At 32.7% G+C, this 19,296-nt stretch overlaps 2 protein-coding genes and 1 long non-coding RNA gene across 4 annotated transcripts in view; 2 read left to right on the forward strand and 1 right to left on the reverse strand.

Annotated features, from left to right (window-relative positions):
- Window positions 1-1,620, forward strand: part of LOC126734116 (A disintegrin and metalloproteinase with thrombospondin motifs 10-like) — a 44,242-nt gene extending 42,622 nt beyond the window's left edge. For both annotated transcript variants that reach the window (XM_050437645.1, XM_050437646.1), the window contains one exon: window positions 30-1,620. In XM_050437645.1, coding sequence (XP_050293602.1) covers window positions 30-1,474 — 1,445 coding nt within the window. In that variant the 3' untranslated portion in view covers window positions 1,475-1,620. The remainder of the gene's footprint in view (window positions 1-29) is intronic.
- A 4,147-nt stretch (window positions 1,621-5,767) lies between these two features.
- LOC126734633 (C-type lectin domain-containing protein 180-like) lies at window positions 5,768-12,224 on the forward strand. The gene is made up of 11 exons (XM_050438329.1): window positions 5,768-5,786; window positions 5,845-5,969; window positions 6,037-6,154; window positions 9,187-9,313; window positions 9,403-9,523; window positions 9,580-9,676; window positions 9,737-9,899; window positions 9,992-10,128; window positions 10,256-10,498; window positions 10,564-10,725; window positions 10,780-12,224. Exons 2-11 carry the CDS (start codon window positions 5,880-5,882, stop codon window positions 12,222-12,224), a joined length of 2,703 nt encoding a protein of 900 aa, XP_050294286.1. The 5' UTR covers window positions 5,768-5,786; window positions 5,845-5,879.
- Window positions 12,225-16,581: 4,357 nt separating this feature from the next.
- Window positions 16,582-18,014, reverse strand: LOC126734139 (uncharacterized). The gene is made up of 2 exons (XR_007659991.1): window positions 16,900-18,014; window positions 16,582-16,848 (listed from the first exon to the last, which is right to left on the reverse strand). It is a non-coding gene; the product is annotated as an uncharacterized LOC126734139 (long non-coding RNA).
- Window positions 18,015-19,296: the final 1,282 nt, after the last annotated feature.

Consider the following 19,296-nt stretch of genomic DNA (forward strand, 5'->3'; position numbering starts at 1 on the left):
CTGAATGTGCTTTATAAGATAGTTTTTAGGGAAAGCAGCAGCATTATTAGAGCACGGGTTAGAGCATGTTAGTAATACCACAGTAAAAGTAAAGTGTGAGGAAGTAGAAACATTAAATAAAAATGAGACTGAAAATGATCTTGAGGATAATACAGTAGAAGAAGAAACTAAAGAATTTGAAAATACAGAGGAGAGTGAAGCAGCATCACTAGAACCCGAGGCCGAAGTAACCACAGGAGAAATATCTGAAAAACCAGTAAATGAATCCGAAGTAGAAGTTGGTGAAAAGAAACAAGTAGAACAAGAAAGTAAAGAATTTGAAAACACAGAAGAGGATGAAGTAACATCATTAGAACCCGAGGCCGAGGAATCCACTGAAAAAAATGTTAATGAAGAGGTATCTGAGAAACTAGTAAATGAATCAAAAGTTGAAGTTGGTGAAACGGAACAAGTAGAACAAGAAAGTAAAGAATTTGAAAGTACAGAGGAGGGTGAAGCAGCGTCACCAGAACCCGAGGCCGAAGTAACCACAAAAGATAATATTAAAGGAGAAATATCTGGGGAACCAATAAATGAATCCGAAGTAGAAGTCGGTGAAGAAACTACTAATAATATTCAAGATACTTTGGAATCACTTGAACCCCCAGAAATAACGTCTGAAACAGAATCAGAAAATTATATTTCGAACACAGCTGAACCTCAAGAAGTAACTAATTTTTCTGAGTCCTTAGAAGCAAGAGAAACGTCGCTGGGTAGTGAGCACGAGAGTTCAGAAGATAATGAAGCTTCCGAAGTAAATAAAAGTGCCTCTGAACTCTTAGAAGAAAGTGGCGAATCATTAAAGAGCGTTGAAGAAACATCACAATTTGCAGTAGAGGAAACAGGTGAAGAAACTTCCTCCACGATAGAAGATAATTCTTCGGAAAATATTAGTGAAGAGCCTACTGATAGCGTAGCTCAAGAGAGCATATTGGATAATAATGAAGAAACATCAACATCTGTAGCCAATTTACCGGAAATTGTTGAAAATGGTGAAACATCTGAAGAGCCACAAGAAGATACAAGTTTAACAAGTAGTGAATCTGTTGATAATGAACCTGCAGCAGGTATTGCTTCTTCAGAGGATGCTAAAGAAACAGTAGAACCTTCAGAAGGGGATGAAGCTTCTAAGATAGAAGGTGAGGCTGCAGAAAGCAGTGAAGCAGCAGAGTCTAAGTCCCGCGAAGCTAATGAAGTCGAAGGTTCGGAAGAAAGTATAGCAGCCTCTGAAGGTACAGAAGAAATATCAAGGGCTGTAGATAAAAGTGATGATTCCAAAGATAAAGAAGAAAGTGAGTCAAAGGGAGCAGAAGAAAATGCAGCTTCAGAAGAAAGTGCCGCGGGGGAAGAAGTAATGACAACTAATGTGCAGGAAGGCGAGTCCAGAGAAACTGCCACTGAACTAGCAGAAACACCTGCTCCAGAATCTAGATAATATTGATTTTACTAAGAAATAAACCCAAACAGATTTTTTTGTATACTCTATTAATATTTTAGGATATTTTTAACATGTTTTATTAGTGTTAAGTTATATGTATCTGAAGACTTGAATAAAAAATAAATATATATTATATTCGTGAATTCTAGTAGTTTTATCTATGATAATATCGATACCTCAGTTCAAAATGCCAATCAAAACGTCAAATCAGTAAATGCCAATCAAAACGTCAAACAAAATTCAAGCAATAATCAAATTGTCATCAAGCACTACCAACTACCTACTATTTTTTATTTTATACATAGTAACCTTTTTAATACCAACTCATGATTTACTTAAAAATTAATAATTATTTTTCTTGAAACCGGAGGCTTCCAACGACATAAGACAAGAGTACCTTTTTTATGTAAAAATGTTGATTCTTTATAACTTTATTATCCAAATAATTAAAACGTAACCAGAAAAAAAGTTATGACATTTATATCTTTGCTGACCACTAATTTTAAACGACCCTGTATACTTTTTAGCATAAAATGTTATAAAATCAGTTAGTAATATTATCAGTAGTATACGATAAAAATTTCGAAAAATAAAGATCAGGCGTTTTGAAAATATTAAAACTAACAACCTTTAATAGGAATTATAAAACGGCCTGTAACATGAAAATTATTCACTTTTCAAGATTCCTGTATATAAAGTTTTTGTCTTATTTTTAGACAAAGATGCGGCTGGCAAAATATTGTGATGTAATTTCGAGACACCCTGTATATTTGTTATGAAGATAACAATAATAAATAAGTTCCGAAAAAAAAATTACTTATGGAATCCAGGTTGTATTTAAAAGTAAAAAGTACTGATCAATGATCGCTTAAAGCAAGTTTTTTTTTTAAAGCTTGGTATCATTGGAACTTATAACAATATTGCAAAAAAAAATCATAAACTGAATATAAATTGAAACAATGATATTTTATCAAAATCGTTGGCAATATTATAAATGATCGGTAATATTAGCAAATAAAATATATTTAAATTATATCTTGTCCCTTAAATATTGTGGAATAATAAGGAATTCCTATGAAACACGATATAATTAAATTATATTAAATGACATACTTCGCTTTGAATGTATTACCCTTTGGAATTTTGCAGAAAATGGATAAGGCGCAGTGAGATATCTAATATTTTTTTATAGAATTTTAATAATATATAACTTATACTATATCCATAATAATTGGATAGTAGATGTTAAAAAAAATTACAAAACACTAGTCCACGAAAATCCTATAAATCTTGTTACTTATTATAGTTTTACTATTATTATTATTAATAAAAACGACGATCTACGATATACAGTCCTGATGATAACCTCATAGAGATCGAAACGTCTAACAAAATATATAAATCGATCGTCTGAAGTATTTTTTTTGACCCATACGAACTAAGGTCGCGGGAGCCAATTTACATGAATTATTATTTTCTGATTTTCTTACTGATGAATAGATTCTTAGAATAGTAATTACTTTTTACTTAGAATCTTATGTTTTAAATTAAGTAATTTTATATCATATTTAATTAAATACAAAAACAAAGATAACTGATAAAAGTTAAGAAAAAAGTTAATTTGAAATTCTAAATTTATATAGGTATCCAAACAAAGAAATCTGAAGGCTTAAATTGACTGAATAAAAAGGCTTATTATTATCAACAATATGTGTGGACAGACTAAAATAGTGAACAGGCTAAAATAGTGGACAGTTGTTCCACTATGCATTCACTCCATAAAGGGTGACTGAAAATAGTCCAGCAAGGTTTACGGCTTTAAACCCATTTACGCATGAATTAAATCACTATAAATTCAACCGTATCTTTTAAATGGGGCCTTATATTCTTTAAAATGGCGCTTTAAAAGCTGTTGAATTCGACCATGTAATTCATAGATCTCACCCAGGCTTTTGACAAATTGAGACTGACAAGCGCCATGAAATACGTACAAAAAAGAAAAGTTAATTAAAGATTGTGTCTATCATCAAAGCTACATACTTATAATCACACCTTTATACGTTAAGTAGAAAATAAAATGACAAAAGAGAATATTGTTTAGAAGCAAAATAAGACAAGGAGGTTAACCCTAAGTACAATATTATTTTAACATCATCCTGAACGAAATCATTACCAAAACAAAACAAAGCGGAATGAGATATTAAATGGGAAATACAAAAACAAAAATATTGTGCTACACTGATAATGCAATTTTTGTCTCCGAAGATAAAGAAAGAACTGTTATACACATTTTAAAAAATCATAAAATAAATTAAAAATGGAAACCTCTAACCCAAAAACAGAATCACACACTATACGGAGAGCCCCGAAAATGCAAACTCGCCGAATTTGCAACGCTAAATCAGAGTGGAAAACAAGACCTTGAACTTGGAATCTTGGAGTAAGAAAGAAGTAAGAACTAAAACATAAAAAAAAGTTGTTTCCCTAATATTGGGGCACCTACAAGACATCATCTGAAGAATCAAACAAGCGCATAAAAAGCAAAGATCAAATCGATAAGATGTATATAAGGCCAATGATGATGCATACAGTAGAAACAAGAGTAGAAAACAACTAAACGCATGCTATGAGCAACAGAAATGCGAGTTCTAAGATTTGTAATGCAACATACACTACGATAGGAAAAAAAGCGAAGAAATTAGAAATATCTATAAGGTCCCGGATATTGTACGCTGGGCTTAAGTTAGGCTAGAGCAAGACGAAAAGGAGAGACCATGTAGAGAAAATGACCAATAACCGACTGACAAAAATCACAAAACACCGAAAATACAATAGCTCTAGACTCCCCGGAAGACCACCATAATGATACCAAAGCTCGACGTCAGCATTCGAGGACCAACCAGAGGAAGAATAAACACAGGACTAAGGTCCAAAATACGAGGAAAAAGAAGAAAATGGCCTTTCATTTTTTGAATTTTTATAATCAAACCGTAAACCTTGTTAACTTATTTTTGATGGGCCCACCCTATTTATGTTATATTGCATTAACAAAAATTCAAAAGTATTTAAAATTATATTATGAAATAAATATTAAATATTTTCTATACTTATTTTTAAGGATAAAGTTAGTTAGTTACCTAAATGCCTTTAATCGATAAGGTCTAGCCATTGCCGAACGGGAAGAACATAGTGAGGAGGAGCGCCGTCTTGCTGGAAATATATTTCGTATATAAATATATGCGAGTTTCCAGATAAATGGATAGGGCGAAGGGGGCCTATATAATGGCCTGCTAGATCTCCTGATATAACGCCGTTAGACTTTTTTCTATGGGGTCATTTGAAATCTATTGTGTTTACTCCCCAACCCTTCAGTTTGGATGAACTTCGTCAACGCATCATCGACAGCTGCCATGATATCCCACAACATGTTTTTGAAAATGTCCGTCAGGAATTTGAACATCGCCTATATGATTGTTTGGCCAAAAACGGGCAACATTTTGAACACTTATTGAAATAAAAACTGATATTTTCATGTTTTTGTTGTCTATCTGAACAAATTAAGATAAACAGAGGTTTTTCTAGTTTTCTCGAAAATGAAACGACCGATTTAAAAAAATCAAACGTCAAAATAAAAGACTTTGAAAGATCTTTACTCGAGCTATTACAAACAAGCTATTAATAACAAGCTATTACTCGATACCCTTTGCCATTTAAAATTTTAAAGGGGATGACCCTGGGGGCAGAGGGTGAAAGGCGATGAAGTCATTTTAAGTAAGAAAGTTGTCCCCCTTGATAAACCTTTTGATGTATTTCGGCGTTTTTTTTTTAAACAGTGGTTTTCGATAAATCCGTGGTTGGAAGTTTTCAAATGAACACCCTGTATATTTATATTTAAACTAGTACTTATCAAAAAATTCATAACTGTAAATAGCAGATGATTGTTGCTGAACATACTAACGCATCATACAAAATTACTAATAGGAGCCACCGTGAATTAAAATTGTACTAAAGCTATTAAACTAATATGTTTATAGGTCTGGACTAGTGGCAAATTAATAATCCAAGAGGCATTTGCATTCACTTCTACTTTACTGTTATATTGACAAGCTTTAGGTTAAGCTATGGCGAGAAATTTAATTGTTTATGTTTAACATTCCAGCTTATGTTAAATGTTAATTTGAAGTACATGTTTGGTAAACAAAACTGAATTTGACATTTTTCTATTATCCCTATTTAGTTAAAATAATTTTATTAAAATTTATGGTTCACAGCTTATCTTTGAATGGTTCTAGTGCTTATTTATTCAACTGTAAGAATACTAAATTAATAGTAGACATATTTTTATTTTATTTTCATTTAATTTGTAGCGGAACCTTGTGCACTATATTGTCTTAATGAGGAAATGGCACTTAGTAAGCTTGAAAATGTCGTAAAAGATGGAACGCCATGTAAGCATGGTACAAGAAACATGTGCATTTCTGGAGCATGCAAGGTAATTTCAATTAAAGCCTCAAGTCGGATAATTATGAATAATTATAATAATAATTATAATATTCTAGGCTGTAGGTTGTGACGATAAGCTAGATTCAGAAGCCGTTGAAGATAGATGTGGTGTTTGCAACGGAGATGGAACGCAATGTAAAATTGTTGAAGAAACTTACAAGGAAATTGGACAAGGTTTTTACTATTTTTTAACATAAATTAGTACTTAACCCATTTGACTCTGAAACTATATTTTTCCGAATTTGTATATTTTTTTCTTAAAAACGGTCAATAGAAGGTCCCATAAGTCGCGAAAAAATCATGATTTTTTTTTTCAATTTCCAGTTTTGGAAAAAACGGCGGTCCTTTTAAAAGGACGGTAGGATAAAGGGCTACTATTGGAAAAATAAGTAAAGACTTAAAAATATGTTTATATATCTTACAAAATGCTTAGCAAAATACTTAAAACATAAACTTAAAAACTAATTTGTATGATAGTCCACAAAACAGTTTTTTGGGTGAAGACTTCACATTTTTGGCACACAAAATTTGCTTTTTTGTGGCACACAGCACTTTTCCGCTGACTCTCGTGATATGTAACTAAATGATCTAGTCTATCGTAACGTGAGAATTGGAATGCAGTTTTTGGCAATTTCGAAGGTCCTCTCTTAGTTGTTTTCCTGTACGTTTCGAGCAGCTGTGTCCCTAGGTCCCTTCTAAACTGAAGTTGGTCAAGAGTACCACCATTATTCCTATGGAGTTGCCACGAGTTTTGTGAGGCCATGTCTACACAGTGGGAAAATAACGGAAAATACCACTTTTTACCTCGTACTGAAACTCTATATTGGCTTATGTTTTGGTCACTACGGTCTACACCTCCCATATTTTCATTGTATGCCTTGATCAATTAAGGCTGATCTATATAAACATGCTTATTTTCAGCCTGTGAAAATCGTTTGACCTTATTTATTGACAAAACTGAACATGCATTGGTGGCTAAAGTAACAACGCTGTTGTCATTCCATTTGCATAATGCGATTTCATTATCGGCAACACCCCATTCAAACGTACCTCGTGTCTTTTTCTTCAGAATTTCCGCATTGCTAAATGGAGATTGTGGGATCCGGTTTTCACGTATAGTACCAGTTGCCTTGATGTTCCTCAATTTAAGCTCCTTTAGAAGTGACAAAGATGTGAAAAAATTGTCAAAAAATATGTGAAAGGGCTAGTAAGACATTTTCTGTAAAACATCTGCATATTGGAGAACAATTGACGCTTCCAAACCCAGGTGTTTATATTTGTCCGGAATTGTTGTCGACGCACCTTAGTAGGGATCAAAATAAACAATGTATCCAAGGCGTAGGGTACCTACCCAAAATTTATACCCCCACCTTATAGGCTTGCCTCGAATAAATTGCTTACCGCTATGTCTCCCAAAATACGGTATCATGGCCTCATCAAGGCTGTGATTCTCTTCAACTGGGGCATAATCAAAATATTTTTCATTTAGGCTCTTGAAAAGAGGACGCAGTTTAGAGTACTAACTTGTCTTTTTTATCAAGGGAAGTATTATCACTGCAATGAAGATTACTCATTATGAATTGAAATCTATCTCTGGAAATAGCGGCTAATATAAGTTTATTCTGAGTATCGTTGCAATTTTGCCAATACATATATCGCCTTGGAACAGTTGTATATCCACTGACAAGTAACACCCCTATGAAGCAGTACATCTCGTCTGCAGTAACGTTACCGGGGCGGTTTTTTTGCTGTGCATAAATATTGGTAAAACTGACAATTTCTCCTACCAAGTTCTCATCAAAGAACAGCTTGAAAATATTTCCGGGGGAACGATTGCTTTGTGCAGTTTGAACTGATTGCCATTGCATAAACGTAGACTCTAAATCTTTATTGAGAGTATAGTCAAACATCTTTATGTGTTTGGGTCGCCTTTCAACAAAAGTGGACAGTGATAGATCGTCATCACTGTCCCAGTCGTCTTCACCTTCTACGTCAAATTCAATTTCCGCCGGGGCCCTTAGTTGCACTCCGGGTAAATTATTTGGTACTACATCGTCTTCAGCCCCAGAATCTTCATCGGTATCGCAGTTTTCGTTGGCATTTTCGGGTGGAAAAATTGTAATGCCTGTAGGAATGTCCGACGTAGAGTCATTCTCCAAATTCTCTAATATTTCTGCCATGGTTAGTGGTTTTTTCCAATACCTGTAAAAAACCACATAGTAGTATACAATCCTACCGTCCTTTTAAAAGGACTCGTTTAATTGAACGCTCCTGGATTGATCAAGAAGTGTGAAACATAACCACAAATATATAAAAAGGTCAGTATGTTATGTTATTTGTTAAAAACAATCAAAACAAGAACGAAAAAATAAACGAGTTTTAACATATCTTACCTTGAGTCACTCATTGCAAAATCACTAGAAACACAGCGTGTTTTATTCATCACTATCGATCCAAAAATTAACAAAATCCTAACGATCGCGATTGACCTTGTTTAAGATGTTAACTAAATAAACTCCTGAACAAAATTATCGCACCACTTGATTTTTAGAGATTTTTTTTTAATAAAGATAAAAAAATAAGCAAACTTATAAGCATTGTTAACTATACATTATTAATTAACAAAAACAATTATATTCTATTTAACAAAACGAGATTTAAGTAACTAAATTCAATACAAGGAAAAGCATCGATTTTCACTTCACAACTTCAATTTTGATACAAAAATAAAACAATAGACCCATAATGAATTCTTAATAACGTGTATTGCCACTTCTAGCTGCAATGACCGCTTGAAGTCTTCGCAGCATTCCTCGTATCAAATTATGAAAACTTTCCTGCGGATGTATTCTCACTCCTCACGAGCAGCATGTTCCATGATAAAGCATAAACATAGTTTTTGTCCAGTTCTGCTTTTTATACGAGAAAGATATTATAACTGTTTTAACTGATATTTATTTTTATTTAAATTTTCTTGACAAAATAATTAGTGGTGCGATAATTTTGTCCAGGAGTTTATAATGTGACACTGGCGACATCTTCAAACCCTCAGCTGAATCAGAAAAATACAGGTTTCTTTTTGAAATTCTTTTAAAAGGACGGTAGGCATAAATGGGTTAAGTAGTAAAATGAATTTGTATTTAATAATGATAAAAAGTAAATATTTCCAATGTAAGTTTAGATAACATTTTTCTTTTTTATCTCAGGTTATACAAAAGTCGTAGTAATACCATCAGGTGCTAGAAAGGTTGTAATAGAAGAACTAAAGCCATCTGGAAACATTATAGCCATTTCTGACAGCAGCGAATCAAAATTTTATTTAAATGGTGATAAGTATGTCCTGTTTACCTAAATAGATTAAAACTTGGATATAGTAACAAGTGGCTTTCTTATACTAATTTTAATTATACAAAATATTTTAGTACAGAACAACTTGACAACGAGTACAAGATTGGCAAACAAATTGGCATTTATACGCACATCGAGCCAAAAAAAGAAAAACTAATTATTAACGGACCTCTTAAAGAAGATTTGGTATTTTTTGTAAGGTCTCAGCCATATAGAATACACGTCATTTTCATTGATTCAATATATTTAAGGTTGACTTTTTTGAGGAAGTGAATCCAGGATATTTGTATCACTGGGCAGAGCCAGCAATAGATTCAAACTACGAGCCCCATTATCATTGGGAAGCAGGTAAATATAACAACATTTTCAATAAACCTATAAATCTTAACAATACTTGATTAACTCAAGGTGAGTTTGAAGAGTGCTCTGATGCTTGTGATGGAGGTACTCAAAAGGCTGTTTTATCATGCATGGAAGATACAGCAGGAAAAGTTAGTGCTAACTTTTGTGCGGGCATTGATAAACCTAAAGATATTATTAAGAACTGTAATGAGGAACCATGCAAAATATCGTAAGAACAAATTAAATATTTAAACACTTTCTGGAATTACTTACATTTTAACATGTTGTAAAGGTTGAAATTTAATATTTGTACTCGTACAGGTGGAAAATAGGTTCCTGGGGAAAATGTCGAGCTTGCAAAGGGAAAGGTGGCGTACGTGTAAGGGTAGTTGAATGTATTAAGCAAAATCGAAAACCTGGTTCTGATGGTATCCTTGTAGAGGATTGTAACTGCCACGGTATATTTACTAGAACAATTTATTAATACCAAAATTTAAATCCTGCAATCATTCACCTATACCCATTCTGGAATTGTAATCCAAGAGAAAGTAAAGAGTTATGATCCAAAATAATTTACTTTTTAAGATACAAGACCTGGAGCAGTAGAACTATGTGAAGCTACTGATAAATGTGGGAAAAAACGAATGGCATCATATATACCGGGACAATTTCAAGAAAGTATCTATCAGCAAATGTTTCCACAAAAATTGGATAGAGTAGTAAGAAAGGATTCTGATGATGAAGAAGAGCCACAAGCAAACAAAGACAAAGAAGTACTAGCAGAAGTAGATAAAAACGCAACAAACTCATCTCTTAAAGAAAGAGTTGGTAATTGGTTTAAATTCTAAAAACTTAAATCGTCATATCATATACTGACCATAATATTATTTTAGGGCACTTAGTTCATGATTTTAAGCCAATAGAAGATCAAATATTAGTTAAATATACTCTAAGGCCTAACCCATTGCAGTATAACTTATCAGATAAGGCGTATGCGCAAATGGGTGATGTAATAGGTGATATTATTGATACCGAAAATAAAATAGTTTTCACAGGTAATTTAATTTTTTTTCCTACTTCCTGAATGTGCTTTATAAGATAGTTTTTAGGGAAAGCAGCAGCATTATTAGAGCACGGGTTAGAGCATGTTAGTAATACCACAGTAAAAGTAAAGTGTGAGGAAGTAGAAACATTAAATAAAAATGAGACTGAAAATGATCTTGAGGATAATACAGTAGAAGAAGAAACTAAAGAATTTGAAAATACAGAGGAGAGTGAAGCAGCATCACTAGAACCCGAGGCCGAAGTAACCACAGGAGAAATATCTGAAAAACCAGTAAATGAATCCGAAGTAGAAGTTGGTGAAAAGAAACAAGTAGAAAAAGAAAGTAAAGAATTTGAAAACACAGAAGAGGGTGAAGTAACATCATTAGAACCCGAGGCCGAGAAATCCACTGAAAAAAATGTTAATGAAGAGGTATCTGAGAAACTAGTAAATGAATCAAAAGTTGAAGTTGGTGAAACGGAACAAGTAGAACAAGAAAGTAAAGAATTTGAAAGTACAGAGGAGGGTGAAGCAGCGTCACCAGAACCCGAGGCCAAAGTAACCACAAAAGAAAATATTAAAGGAGAAATATCTGGGGAACCAATAAATGAATCCGAAGTAGAAGTCGGTGAAGAAACTACTAATAATATTCAAGATACTTTGGAATCACTTGAACCCCCAGAAATAACGTCTGAAACAGAATCAGAAAATTATATTTCGAACACAGCTGAACCTCAAGAAGTAACTAATTTTTCTGAGTCCTTAGAAGCAAGAGAAACGTCGCTGGGTAGTGAGCACGAGAGTTCAGAAGATAATGAAGCTTCCGAAGTAAATAAAAGTGCCTCTGAACTCTTAGAAGAAAGTGGCGAATCATTAAAGAGCGTTGAAGAAACATCACAATTTGCAGTAGAGGAAACAGGTGAAGAAACTTCCTCCACGATAGAAGATAATTCTTCGGAAAATATTAGTGAAGAGCCTACTGATAGCGTAGCTCAAGAGAGCATATTGGATAATAATGAAGAAACATCAACATCTGTAGCCAATTTACCGGAAATTGTTGAAAATGGTGAAACATCTGAAGAGCCACAAGAAGATACAAGTTTAACAAGTAGTGAATCTGTTGATAATGAACCTGCAGCAGGTATTGCTTCTTCAGAGGATGCTAAAGAAACAGTAGAACCTTCAGGAGGGGATGAAGCTTCTAAGATAGAAGGTGAGGCTGCAGAAAGCAGTGAAGCAGCAGAGTCTAAGTCCCGCGAAGCTAATGAAGTCGAAGGTTCGGAAGAAAGTATAGCAGCCTCTGAAGGTACAGAAGAAATATCAAAGGCTGTAGATAAAAGTGATGATTCCAAAGATAAAGAAGAAAGCGAGTCAAAGGGAGCAGAAGAAAATGCAGCTTCAGAAGAAAGTGCTGCGGGGGAAGAAGTAATGACAACTAATGTGCAGGAAGGCGAGTCCAGAGAAACTGCTACTGAACTAGCAAAAACACCTGCTCCAGAATCTAGATAATATTGATTTTACTAAGAAATAAACCCAAACAGATTTTTTTGTATACTCTATTAATATTTTAGGATATATTTAACATGTTTTATTAGTGTTAAGTTATATGTATCTGAAGACTTGAATAAAAAATTAATATATATTATATTCGTGAATTCTAGTAGTTTTATCTATGATAATATCGATACCTCAGTTCAATAGTGTAATAAGTTAATAAAAGCAATATTTAAGAAAAATAACGAAAACAAATCCTTATACAATTTATTGTAAATATTTCTCTTAGCTTTTACGCTCGTGAGTGCACATAAAGGGATTTAGTAAAAAGGTGGGTAATGTAACTTATCAAATTAAAACCATTTAAATATTTTTTGTTTACTAAAAGATAAATTTTTAATAAAAGAAAAATTTGAAATTTTGTTTAGTTGTTACATTATTGAATTAATTTTTCTTTTCAGATTTGCGATATGTAACTAGCTCTTAAAAATTATAATTAATTAGTGGTGTATAATTTACTTTTCGTTTAAAATAAAACTTAAATTATATGAAAATAAATTCAATAACTTTTATTAAAAAATAAAAATTAAAACAACATAATTGTAACCAGTTTTAAATATTTAAATACATTTTTACCGAAAAATTATAATTATTTAAAACTAATCTGAATCTGACTCAGATAACTTATCCTCGACTTCGTCCGTTCTTGCTGGTAAATTTTCAAAGAATTCCCAGTAAACAGGTTTGATGGAACTATCTCGACATAGACTTAAAAGATCCTGTTTTTTCTTCTTATCAATTAAAGGAGATTTTTTAAATGCGGGTTGTAACTGAATTTTCTTCTCTTGATTTTCAGATCTTAGTTTTTTATTATTTTGTTTAATATTAATAGTTTTAAAGTCTTCCTGAGCATAGGATGTTTTATAAAAAATTTTATTTGGATGTACTTTCTTTACCTTAAATACCTTGATATCCTTCCAAATTACTTTTTCGCTGTTAGAGTTTTTTACAAAATTATTACCCATAGCCGTATTTAATGCTTTCAGGTCATAAACATCCTGATAACTGCTTTCATTGACCTTGTAGGGCACTCCAGTTTTTTTTTTTGCTGATCTTATAATAGTTACCCATTGTGCAGGAATGTATACTGGGCCACTTTTAAGAACTCGTTTTTTTTTTCTTTTTCGATTGTGGCATGCATGCTGTCACCCTCATTCTGGGTATGTCCCTTTTCTAAAAATGTATGTGTAATTGTTTAGATTTTATTTTCATGTATTAGACAGAAAAGGTACAAACAGCATAAAAACTTATTTTTGTTTTGCCCTGCACAGTTATCAGAGTAGAAAATAACATGTTCGCTTTTGCAGGCGTCACTTCTAAAAAAATTATAAATACAACTCCCAATTTCATTTGCTCCTCTCTTCGCGATTCGTTTATACTTATTTCAGTATGAAAGTACTTATTTCACCACAAGGTGTAGTAAGTACTACCTGAAGATCAAAACACAATACTTGGGTATTTTCATCAGCTGTTACAGCGTCTTTAGTTTTTTCCTCTCTGCGTAGTTCTTTCTCCCTTAAATGATTTTCGTAATTGTTTTTTAATTCAGTTTTTCGTTCTTCATTTCCATTTATATAGGTAGCACATAGACCACATTGATCTTTTTTTGGAACGTGGAAAGCAATATTTGTTTCTCTATTTAATATATTTGAATACATAGACAACTTTGCGGCATCTTTATTATTCGATTTGCAACGTTCCACATAAAGGCGATACATAGTAGCAATGTTTAAGCTACCATCCAGGTATTCTTTGTTGGTTCGTTCCCGGCAATAATGCGATGTTTTTTTAGGAAATTACTTAATGTGGTCTCGTATTCCTTGAATGATTTCTTCTTTAATCCTTCTTTGCTTCCCATGTTTTCCTCGTTGATCAAGTAACAGACAACTTTGCTCATCTTTTTTTTTTAGTTGTTGTAAAAATAGTCCGATTATTGATACCTAATGTACTTTTGAAGAATGTTTTACATACTTGATATACCTTATCCTCAGTCTGTAAGGTGCACTTAAGATTTTTGGATCTATTACTACCTTCCTTTTTGTTTCTATAAGTTGGAGTAATTTCAGAAATATGGGCATTGATAAAGCCTCTTTGTCTGTCTATTGACCCCAATTTCCAGTAAGCATTAAAAATGTTTCTGCGTTGATCTTCCGATATTTTAGTTGGGCATCTAATTCTGCACTTTTCATTGCACGACTCTCGCATTATTCTTTTTTCCATTTTCTTTTTTGACGCATTTATGTATTCTTCTCCTAAATTCCTTTTTATTTTTTTGATATTTTTTTCTCAACTGTTAGGGTCCCTTACTCTTTTTCTGGTTAACTTTTTTCTCTTTTTAAGGGTTGAAGACAAATTTTGGTTTTCATAGTTGCTGTTTTCGGTATCTTCAGAACTATGACGTGTTTAAAGGATATTATTATCTGCAGAATCAGATAACCCGGATGATGATGGTTGGTAATCTTTGTCTGCAATACTGTCGTCATTATCTTCATCAAAGCTGTCAGAATCCTAAAACACAATTCTTGATTAAAGAAAATATCACTTATTTAAAGTTATGAACTCACTTTATTTTTTTCTATATATTTATTTGACCAGTTCTCAGTCAATGTCTTTTTTAGTTGTCTATTAAGGCCAGATGTACTAGGTTTATTTTTTTTAAAAGTACTGTGCGCATTATCAAAATTTAGGCAGTTATCTACCGGCAACAATGATAGTTCCTAAATTAATTTAATATTATGCTTAATACTAAAAAAAGCAACAAGCTTATTAAATTTAAAAACTAACCGCAATATATTTACTTGCTCCTCGTAAATCATCTTCGGGTAATTAAAATTATTATCTTCATGGCCAAAAAAATGTTTCTCTAAGTGGCTTGGTAAACTCAAGTTATTCTCATTAATAATACTTTCGCATAGAGTATCATTATCAGTAGATCTAGATAGTCTCGGTAATAGTTCCTACAATATAATTTTTTTTACCTAAAACATTTTACTAAAACATTGTGAACAGAATTGAAAGGAAAATCAATACCTAAATCAAAATTGTGAGTTGTGCATACATTATAAAAGCCTATTAAAACTAAGCACAAAGTAAGGTTATCTCGAAATAAAGAAAAATAATAAAATTAATGTACTTACCGCTGAATTTTCCTCGGTCTTGGTATCGGTTTTCGCTAAACGTAACAACAACTCAACACAAGACTCAAAGGGCTTTTTATTTACTTTGTTTTGCGTAAATTCACTCATGTTTTTTAAGAGCACTGTAACAATTCGAAATGCACGTGTCACAATGAAATAGGGATTAACATAATTCAATCCTGTAACAAGTGAGTTGTTATACTATCGAACTATGACAACGACCGATTTCGAGTTGTTTCAGATTTATGGAGCGCCATCTATAAATTAAAGTATTAAATATGAGTTGTTTCACTTTTAAAATAGGTAAAATGTTATATTAGGAATATTATGATTGTAATAACTCAAATTTAAGTTTTTTTGACTTGTTACGTTATTAAACTGAGGTATCGATATCTATTTAATTTTAAATCAACATAATTGAGTGATTAACGTGAAGTAAGAAGGTTTAGTATATTACCGTGAAAATGACATTTTCAATTAAAAATCACTGCCCTTCTCTTTCACATACGGTAAAACTTTTGTTGTCCAAAATGGAGCAAAAAGCAGTGTTAATGTATGGCCGGCTATTAACAATTTTAATTAAAATACTCTGTGCAACGTAATTTCTCTAAAGTTATTACATATAATTTTGCAGTCAAACGAACCGTGGTCAATGTTATAACATTAAAAAAATGCGTTCTTTTTAATTAATAAAAAAGTGAATGAATATTCATTTAAAGCTTTTGGAGAAAAGATTAGGCACTCACTATATTAGATTTTATCGTTAACGCTTTTTGTATTTAATTAATAATTAACAGAATAGCATTTTTAAAAAGACTGGCTTATTTTTCAATGTGGTTTAAACCAAAGCGCGTTAAAATAAATAGAAAAAACAAATTCTTTTTAATATCTTATTATGACAGGCTGCAGATTCTACTCTCCTAGATTTTACTTTACTTGTTAGCCTAGCATCTAATGAATCTTATGAAAAGCCGTAAAAAAATTCATAAATTGATCTATGGTGTCCAAGCTTTCTATTATGTATTAACCCTTTCTTTACCGGTCATAAATGTCATTGCAGTGGCCTCATTCCCAGATTTTTAAAAATGCCTTGAGGCCCACTGACGTAACAAAGTTTTACGAAGGACTTCAAATTTCAAATAATTTACAAAAAATTACCAAAAAATTCTAAAAAATAATTAAGAAAATTTTTTAATCGTTTTTTTTAGAAATCCTTCATTGTGTGGTATTCAACAAAACAGGGAGCGACACACAATCCCACGTTGCACTCGTTGCACATATATCTGGAATCTCGTCGCTTCTTTTTCTCCCGAATTTTGGATTGTGCACAAACAATGCATCTTCGAACTTTGTTGTTTGGTATGATAGCAGGAAAATGACGCCCCGTAAGACGTTGACGACTTGGTGCAGCCCTTACTGACATAGTTTTTGGTGCAACATATCTGAAAAAAAAATAGTTGAAAATAATATGCTAAATTCTAGAATCATTATACCTCTCAAGAAGTTGCCGAGTAAGATTTAATTGAAAATCTGCTAGTGGTAACTTTCCTGGATTTTGAGTTAGAAATAGTGCATAGATGTTCAAAACACATAGATCCACAACGTGAAAAAAGAGTTTTTTGTACCATTTTAAAGTTTTTCTTACGCATTCTGTCGAACTTAGCATCATATCAGTCCTATCAACTGCTCCCATATTTTGGTTATACTACACCACACATGCTGGTTTTTTTACAAATTCACCCGTTTTTCTATCTTTTTTAGTCAACTGGGTCATTTCATCCCTGTGGAAAGTTGTCAACATGTTAACGTCTCTTCGATCCTTCCATCTGACAGCTAAAATATTTTCACTAGACATGGATTTTGTTTGACCCTTGTCCAATCTTCCTGATAGATCCGGCATTTGCTTTCTGGTACTCCTAACTGTACCACATATGTTTGTTTTTTTTTAAATAAATAGGTGGAAAGAGCTGGTGAGGTATACCAATTGTCAGTATAGAGGGAATGGCCTTTGTTCAAATAAGATTCCATTAATGTTGTTACAACCGACCCTGATATGCCAAGATCTTGACACAACTCAATTTCGGTTTTTGAGCCTATATATATGATAAAATTTAGGACGTAGACTGTCTCACAATCACACAGGAGGAACAGTTTTATGCCAAAATGATGTCGTTTTGTTCGTATGAACTGCTTGAATAACAGACGTCCTTTAAAAAGCATTAAACTCTCATCAATCACCAAGTTCTGGAATGGAACAAATTTCTGGGCAAACGTAGTTTTAATTTTGTCGAAAATCCCTCGAACTTTGTGGCATAAGTCACCTTTAATTTGTTCGCCATTGTCTGTAAAATAAAGCATGCGTAATATTATTTGAAAGCGGTTTCTGGACATCACTTTTCCAAATATCGGAGTGTATAGTAGTTCATCGGTGGACCAATTCTCTACTAATTTGTTTTTTCTATGGCGAGCAGCAAGAAAAAGTACAGCAATAAAAGTGAGGAAATCTTCTTTAGTAAGTGGTGTCCAAATTATTTTTTTATTTATTTCTTTTTGTTCTAAGGCATATTTATTTGTTTGAGTGATTATCATATCTATCACTTCATCATTCAAAAATAAAAGAAAATAATCTAATTATGTTAAAGTATTTGTCATATTTTCCACACAAGCACCAGAATTTGAAGCGTCAAAGTCATGGTTTAAAGGAATAAATTTGCGGTTAGACCATTTTATAGAAAAATCGTTATGTAAAGCGTTCTTTACCTCTCGCATTTCTCTATTTTCCTGTAAATTATTGCCCTGTTCCTCAATTATTTCATTGTCACTTTCACTAAGTCTTTCGGGGTATATCAATTCGTCAATTTCCTCATCACTACTTGCCTCCGTTGATACATAATTACTTCAACTATCAGCGTACGGATCCTCAACAGAAACAAAGAAAAATATTATTTATTTCATCCTCTGCAAGGCCGCAAAAATGATTATTTTCTTTTTCAACGTGTTTTCTTTTTCGCGATGTATTCGGCTCACTCGACGCCATTTTATATCTACTGACTACCGTACCTACTACGAGCAATACTGGAACAGACTAAAAATCAAATTACCTTACCAGATCGATGACAAACAATGCGATAAGACATTTTCGGGTATTTTCGTTAATTTTCGCTAAGGCCGAATATATGCGACGCTGGTTCTAGTGAGACGGGTGCATTCGACACAATCGTCATTCGACATAATGGACATTCGACACAATACCCGCGAAATATTTTAAACGTTCGAGTATGATCGGTTGGGTCTTTTAAACGTCAGCCAATTTTTATTCGAAATAGCTGTAGTGTTATCATCTAACACAAAATAGGGTTAGGTATAGGTATATTATTTTGTTTACATTCGAGTCGTGCTTACAATAATTAGTTTATATTTATCGATAGTTTGCCAAAAGTTATTCATTTGTAAGTTCTTTAGTATATTTGAAGCTTTTAAGATATAACTACAAAGGACCTGGGATGATACTTCCTGATACTGATTAAGAAACACTATAACTAACTTTGTCTAATTTACTACTTGGACTCCTATCCTGTGATTCTTCTTCTTAGAACATTAAATACCTGCATTATACTTATTGCGAAGTGAAGAGGAATTTGACGCCAAAAAAACGTACCATCACTTGGGAAAGTGCAAGTTTTTTTGTGTAAAATTGTGGCAAACAAAGTTCCATTTGACTTGCATAGGTGTGGTGATAGTGTTTATTAGGATAATATGCTGGAGAAACTGGATGATTTTGATGAAGTCATATGCCCCCGAGGATATTTGGATTATAAACTATAGTGTGTCAGCTTAAATATAACATACTGAATAACAAAAAGGACTGTAATAGACTATACAGTTTTTAA

Source organism: Anthonomus grandis, chromosome 3 (genome assembly GCF_022605725.1).
Source record: "Anthonomus grandis grandis chromosome 3, icAntGran1.3, whole genome shotgun sequence".
NCBI lineage: Eukaryota > Metazoa > Arthropoda > Insecta > Coleoptera > Curculionidae > Anthonomus > Anthonomus grandis.